Raw genomic sequence first — 7,634 nt, forward strand, 5'->3', positions numbered from 1 at the left:
AGCATACTTCGTCTATTTCCCAGGCCAATACACTGATTACCCTGCAGCTAACTTGAACTCATTTTTTTCTTCACTTCTCTTTGGTATCTGTCCTGATTTCTTCATCTCTGCTTATAGTTACAGGTTTCCAAAATGACTTTCTAATTCCTTATTGTGCTTGCGTGTGTTATTCTTTCTCTGTCCACCTTCCTTACTTTGGTCTTTCTAGTTTTATGTGAATTTTTAAGCATAATTTATATTTTATACATGTGTGATTGTTCTATTAATATACATACATGATACTAACTCACAGTGTCAAGGAAGGCTACAGGTTCTATCCTTGGTCTGTATTGAGTTAACAGATCTAAATTTGGGCAGCAAAGAGAAATTATAATTGGCCTCAGTGTCAGTGGAAACTTAGGTGGATATGAAAGGGCAGTGAAACTGATTAGCAATATGTGGGATTAAGGAGTTGATGAAATCAATTAACAAGTGACTATCTGTTAAGGCTTTGTTCATGTAAAAGATCACCAATGATATGGGGGATGGACTTTCAATCTGAAGTTGGGTGTCTGACATTGGGCTAATTCCTGGGTCACAACCTTGCTGCACACAACGTCAGTGCAGTGAGGCTATTTTCAAATATAATTGATCCGACTAAGTTTGACGCCCAATTAGCAGTGCTGGGAACGTGCTGGGATGAAAGTGTCACATAATAACTAAGGACCCTTTGAAGAGTCAAGTACGGATCATCTTTCCCATTCCCATTAGTATATGAAAATCCAGATCATGTTCTCAACTGTCTTAGTCGAAAACTTGATTAACAGGAGTCGTTCTGTGATATTCTGCTACGGATATTAATTTTAATGTTTATTAAATAAGTAGACTTACATTATACTGTAAGGTCAGTCTTTGAAGGTCACTATCAGGACCCTCCTCAGATGGTAAATCAGTCATGGTAACTACATATCATGGTTCCTCACCCACTAGTATAAAAGCACCTGAGTTGCTGTGAATGGCTCTGTGATTTCTACATCAACATCAGCCTGCTGTAATTTGACACTTCTTGAAATAAAAGGGATATTTTTCTCACCATCTCCCAAGGCAGCAGAATCACTACAATAATGCATGTAACTTTAAACCATTAAACATCATTTTGAACTCAGTGACTTAACTCTAAACAGTAAAAATTATAACAGGTGGTAAGAAAATGTAATCGCAGCTGAGGGACTAATATTTTCTGTTAGGTTTCAAAGGCATCCAGAAGGTATCCTTGTTCCCTTTGTGTAATTCCTGTGCGTTCTGTCCTATATAAGAATTCTAATTGCTCTCTTTCAGAAAGAAATCTGCTACTAACTTAACTGGACTGACTTTCCAAGAGATTTTATTTTTAACATTAATCTCTGCTCAGTCAGGATAACAGAAAATCCATTATTTTACTGACTTTTCAAGGCAACGACTAGTGAAGTCTGACTGTTGGGGATGGTTTGAGCAAAAGATTATATCCTGACCGCTAACATTTGAAAAAGAGCTGTTGAATAGAGCAAAGACATTTTGAGATCAGAGGGTAGAAACTGGCAAATAGAACAAGAGGCTGGAGGTGAGTGATGCATCAGATCCATTCAATAAAGACAAGAACTAGTTTATATAGAGCCTTCAACAGAGCAAAACATGTCATGGCACTTTACAGGAGAACTAGCAAACCAAATTAAACACTGGATCACCAAAGGAAACAACCAAAAATATAGTCAAAGAGATACGTTTAAGAAATGTCATGATGGAGGAACAAGAGGATGATAGGACAGAATTTTAGGAGGAATTTATAGACCACAGGGCCTAGGTTGCTGTAGGTGTAACCATCAATAGTGGATAAATTGAAGTTAGGGTTGAGCTAGAGATCATAATTGGAGAAGGATAGGGCAAAGACACAGGAGTGAATTTGAAATTAAATCAAAATATTAATCTTGAATCACGTAAATAGGTGACTGGAATTTGGAGCAAAAGAGGGATTGGTTATGGACTGGGCAAGATGGGATGCTGAATGGGTAGACATTGGATTTGTCAATTCTAGAGATAACAAGGGTTAGGATGAAGGCTTCAACAAATGAGCTGAGGTAACGACAAATTTGAGTGACATTAGGAAAGTGAAAATGTCTAAGTAACAGCCTGGACAACCACAAAGGCTAACCTCCCATCTATAGAATCTATCTGTCAAGGAAAGACTGCCAGCATTCTCAAAGATCCATCCCACCATGGTAATGTTTCTCTACAACCTCTACCAGAAGCCTGAACACACACACCAGCCGGTTTCCTAACACTTTCTACCCTACTGTTGTTAGAATACTGAATGGACTCACAAACTCATAACATTCGCCTGCACCTGTGTTTTTGTTTTTAACCGCTGTTTACCTATTACTTAATTATCTTTGCTACTTAACTCTTGTGATCTGCCTGTATTGCTCACAAGGCAAAGCTTTTCACTGTACCTCGGTACATGTGACAATAAATCAATTATATGCAATCACATTTTACTTAATTAAAAATATCTACATGAAGCAATGTTTGACCAGTTACTAAATGTGATGAAGCAACTTATCACATTTAGTAACTTGCACTTACTGTGTAGGCACTATGATGCTTAAAAAATGACCATCACCTTCCATATGCTGTGACCTGATCTAAATACTTTTTCTGAAGATGCTCACTCCAAATATAATCACAAATTAAAATCTCAAATTTCTGAATAGGATTTTTGAAATGCTAACTACATTTTAAAAATATGACTTACAAAATGTCAGATTTCATAAACAGATGAATACAAGTTGCCTCCCAATGTTCCAAACAAATAATTATTAAATGAAACTGCCCAATGGTACTTTTCAGTGTGAACTTTTCATCAAATGAAGGAACCTTGCATAAAATTTAATTATCCCTTTTTTTCCCTCTAGGTATTGACAGACCCATTAAGCATTTCCAAAACATTAAAGATTTGAGTTCAGATATGGCAAACTGTATTCAGGTAAGAACATCCCTTCTTATCCCAAATACTTTAAAAATAATTTACTCACAAAGGTTTATAAAGTCTGCCTTCTGAAATGTCAGATGATTTCTCAATAGGAAAGGCGCAATTTACCAATCTCCAGCTCTTACGTAATTCACAGAATAATTCCAGAATGTCACCACCTTATCAAATTTATGCTATACCATCTGAGCACGACAAATGAAAACGTTGCCATGTGGGACACTACAAATGCAAAACTGCAACATTACCCAGTGGTGTTGCAACAGCAACTGGGGTTAAGTCACTCTGGTTATAAAATTCATAACTAGTTATAAACTCTTCCCGATTGAAGAAGTGCACTCTTTTTTTTGGACAGTGCTTCATCTATGCAATTAATGCAAACTTTTTTTTGGAGTATTATGCAATAGAATTACAAGTTCAAAATAAAAATTATATGCGCCAATCCTTTTATATTTGTTTTTTGTTCTCCTGTACAAACTGGTTACAGAGAATATTCTGTATGGTGACTGGCCAGGCATAAATTAAGTTTTCACTCAACCAAATAACAATGTCTTTGTTGATTGCAGTATTTTAAAGATATTTCATAATTCTTCACAATTTTTAGCTATTTGTATTACAGCCCAAGATATTTGCAGTATTGTAAGTTAGGAATTCCTGTGGATTATTAGTTATAATCACAAGCTCAAAATATACAACTAATTTTAAGTCCATAATCTTTATTTGACAAAAAATAAATATTTGAGGCATGTACAAACATCGTCTTGTTTAAGGATAGAAAAATCTGTACAATAATTACACTATTTTACATATTTACAAATTTTTACAAAATACAAATATGCACAATATCTCAGTGTTGAAAATTTTACAGTTTTTTTCAACCAGTTACAATAATTGAAAACAGTGCATACAAGCAATCATTTACACCATAGTATATAATTTACATCTAAGACTTGTAGCACTGCATTCTCTGCATCTGAAAGGCTTATTTACATTACACATTTAGAACATCAGACATCAGCACCCAACTGTGACTTAGAAATCTTAGTGTACGTCACTGAAGTTTTTCATTAAACCAAATTATTGGGTAACCACACTAATATGCATCTCCAGTTCTTTTCAGATGATTTGAAATCCAGCAATGCACAAAAAAAGCAACTTCAACATCTGAGTCGGAGTCCTCCAATTGCACAGTCATCATAAGAGAAAGATACCTGGGGAAACAGTGAATTACACATTAGTAACAATATCAGTGATGAACATCTTTAAACTGATACCTCTGATTATAGAAACAATTTAGCTGGGTTATAGTTTTATTCTACATGACATGTTTATATAGAGGTCAACAATTACAGTAAATGCACATCTTTAAGCATTTCAGTGGGTAATACAGCTTACTTTTAGCACACTCACCTCATGGTCAGGTGTTTCAGATTCCCATAGCTTTTCTTCATCCCACATCATGCATAAAGATGGATCTGTCACACGAATAAGTTCTGTCTGTATTTTGCAGTTGTCTCTTCCCAAGGTCAGGTGATATGGTGTACAGCCATTGTAGGTGAGCACATTGGGGTCTGCTCCACACTGCAGCAACAGAGACACCATTTCAGCATCCTGCTCCTCCACTGCAAGATGGAGGGCTGTCCGACCACTTGATGGCTCCTGTGCCAAAAACACACCTTAGAGTTAGTACTCGCCATGAAAGTGAGCTACAGAAAGTCTTTGTTTAATTTGCCATCAATTGAGAGATTGCTCTCATTTAGAAAGTTAAAATATTAATATACCTGAGCATTAATATCAGCTCCAATCTGAATTAGATAGACTACCATCTTGTGAAGTCTGTTTTTGACAGCCAGCTGCAAACATGTAAGACCTGAAATGGGAAAATGAAAGTCTTAAATATGTGCAACTAACAAATATTCATTGTCCAATATATTAAACCCCAAAACGTTACATTCTTTACATTGCAGCATTAATTTGCATGTTTATTGTCTAAAAGAGTAGCTAGTCACAACAGTGCAGCCACAGCAATTAATTTTAAAGAAACCCGACGTTACATTTTATACTAATTTAACATTTTGAAAACGCATGATTTATTCTAAAGAATAGAATTCGAATTTGAATTGCACATATAAAAGGCAACTGTACCATTGTAATTCTTGCTGTCCAAAAGTTCTCTGGTATGGTGCCTCGTGAGGAAATCGCTGATGGTCTTCACGCACACGAACAAGTTCATCTCACAAGCGATGTGTAAAGCTGAATTCCCATTGATGTCCCTCAGTCCCAGATCTCCTCCAACCCACAACAAAGCACGCAGCACATCAGGCTGCTGTGTGATCACTGCCAGATGCAAGGGAGTCTGAACAAAACAGAACAAAAGAATTCCAGTGAGAATACTACACGGTAAACCACGGAAACGCACAGTACAAAGGAAATTTGTCACGTTATTTATGCACCGCGCCAGTACCCACAGCATTTATTAATATGGTGGGGACTTTCCAATGCAAACTGCAATCACCCCATTTAGCTGCCTCTGGCAGAACAATATATTCTCAAAAGAATTAAATCTAGAACAGTCCCCAATATATTAAATATAAAATGACTGTTTCAGTGTTGTGCATAAAACTCCCATTAATATTAAGGCAGCTTACTCAAATATTTGTATTAATTAATTGCAAATATTTACCTGTTTCAGGTTATTCTGACGGTGAAGGTACTGATCTCCAAACTCGGTATTGGCGAGGATTTGGGATACGATTTCACTGGCTGCATGGATGATCGCCAAATGCAGAAATCTAAAAAGGAAAATGTCATGTTAAAACTTGCTGCATCGGGGAAACTCTGCACAACAGCTCAGCACTGAAGATTGGAAGTCTCCAGGATTGCGCAAGCTCGGGTTTTTTGGGTACTTTCCACGGTTAAATATTTATCAGATAACCACGAGCTGGCCGCCTGCCAGGGACTTTCCAGCATCAAACAGGAACTGTACCGCCCAGCGGGCAGCCATTGCCAGAACATCATGTTCTCAAAAAGCCTTTCAACGGATCCCAGCCCCTCAATAACAATTAGTTTATTCAATACTCTTCAGTTTTTATGAATTTTTTAAACACATTTTCATTTGAAAAAATGAATTGCAATAAAACACCACTATTTTATTGCATTGTATTTGCAAACCGGACGTTCACTTGAGTTGACATTTTTACTGGTAGGGTTCTGGAAACCTTTAGCGGTTGGTAAATTGCTATTTCAGAGACATTTGTTAGTTTCTGCAGCTTTACTTTCTCCAATCTGGACAGCATGCACTTGTTTAATTTCTGTACATTCCCCCTCCCTGTAGCTTATTGCACGTTAAAAAAAAAGACTCCAAGTCACTTACGTATCTCCATCCTCCGAGATGAATTCTTTCCAACACTGGGCTGGCTCTGGTTTGTCGTCCAGGCTCAGTTCTTGGATCTCCCGCAGAACCTCCACGTCCTTCTCATTCATTGAGCCGATGCCGCTGTCACACCGCTCCTCCCAAAGGGGAGCCTGTTTGCCCACTCCAGGCTGCATCGAGCCGCCCTGATAATCTAGTTTCCCACTACCTTTACTGCGATTATCCAAACTGTCAGCGTGATTATGAAATAAGGTAGGATCGGCCATGACTTCTGTACAGTAAGAAGTTTCCCAGTGAAGTAGACAAGCAAAAAAAATATATAGCACAGCCCAAACAAGCAACGGTTGACAGACACTACCAAATCCTCCACCTACAGCAAAATCCTCTGCCACGTCTCAGTACTGTAGACGTGACACTGCACTGCAAGATTTATAAACTCCAGGTCGGGTTTTTTTTCTGGGTGGAGTTTCATATCCCCGCCTCCAAACTTCAGTTGCCTTTTTGGCTGGGAAATTCCAGAGCAGTTAATGTGCCTCAATTAGAAAAAAGAACACTCTGTACCGAATGGAACAAGGAGGGAAAATCCCTTTATGGGCGGCAATTCAGAAAGACACAGGGCAATCCCAGAAGGAAGACGTTAGCTACACATTAATTACAATTAAGGGTCAATTCTCATAACGATTAGCATGGAGTTTGTATATTATTCTGCAATATCTGTACTTTTTTTTTAAATTGGTTACATTTGCTGAAGCTCTTCCGGTTTCTTTTTCTGCTGAATTTTGAAGTGGGTGGAAATTTCGGAAGCTGTGTGAAAATATTAAAGAAAGTCCCAGTCGCTGCAGCGAGTTCCCGTGCGGACGGGAACATCCCGGCGAAGAGAGAAAATGGCAGGGGTGTGTCTGGTATTTGACAGTTAAAGTTGTGCGTTCTGTTAATCATCCCCAAACTAGTACTCTGGAAAGTTTACATGGGAGGGGGGAATTTAAGCGAGGGTGGTTTTGAAACAAGATGACCTTTGATTTTCTAATTAATGAGTCTTAGGGTGAGGAGCAGGGGGAGTACATTAAAGCAAATGCACTGAGCCAATTCATGAAGCAGTTGCACAGTTTACGTACAGCATTCAGAGGGTGGATTAAAATACGTTTTCATTAATTTTCGCAAAGCAATTTCCAATATTTTGCTCATTAACACCTCCAATGCAATACACCTAAGCAATTTAGACGATCAAAATAAAACTTGTGATTACAATACTTTGCTACC

General features: G+C 37.8%; 1 protein-coding gene across 1 annotated transcript; it reads right to left on the reverse strand.

Moving 5' to 3' along the window:
- Positions 1 to 3,700: 3,700 nt before the first annotated feature.
- nfkbiab (nuclear factor of kappa light polypeptide gene enhancer in B-cells inhibitor, alpha b) lies at positions 3,701 to 6,788 on the reverse strand. Its single transcript, XM_043697820.1, has 6 exons — positions 6,375 to 6,788; positions 5,685 to 5,793; positions 5,147 to 5,357; positions 4,783 to 4,871; positions 4,412 to 4,660; positions 3,701 to 4,212 (listed from the first exon to the last, which is right to left on the reverse strand). Exons 1-6 carry the CDS (start codon positions 6,638 to 6,640, stop codon positions 4,159 to 4,161), a joined length of 978 nt encoding a protein of 325 aa, XP_043553755.1. The 5' UTR covers positions 6,641 to 6,788; the 3' UTR covers positions 3,701 to 4,158.
- Between the last annotated feature and the right edge of the window lie 846 nt (positions 6,789 to 7,634).

Source organism: Chiloscyllium plagiosum, chromosome 10 (assembly GCF_004010195.1).
Source record: "Chiloscyllium plagiosum isolate BGI_BamShark_2017 chromosome 10, ASM401019v2, whole genome shotgun sequence".
NCBI classification, from domain to species: domain Eukaryota; kingdom Metazoa; phylum Chordata; class Chondrichthyes; order Orectolobiformes; family Hemiscylliidae; genus Chiloscyllium; species Chiloscyllium plagiosum.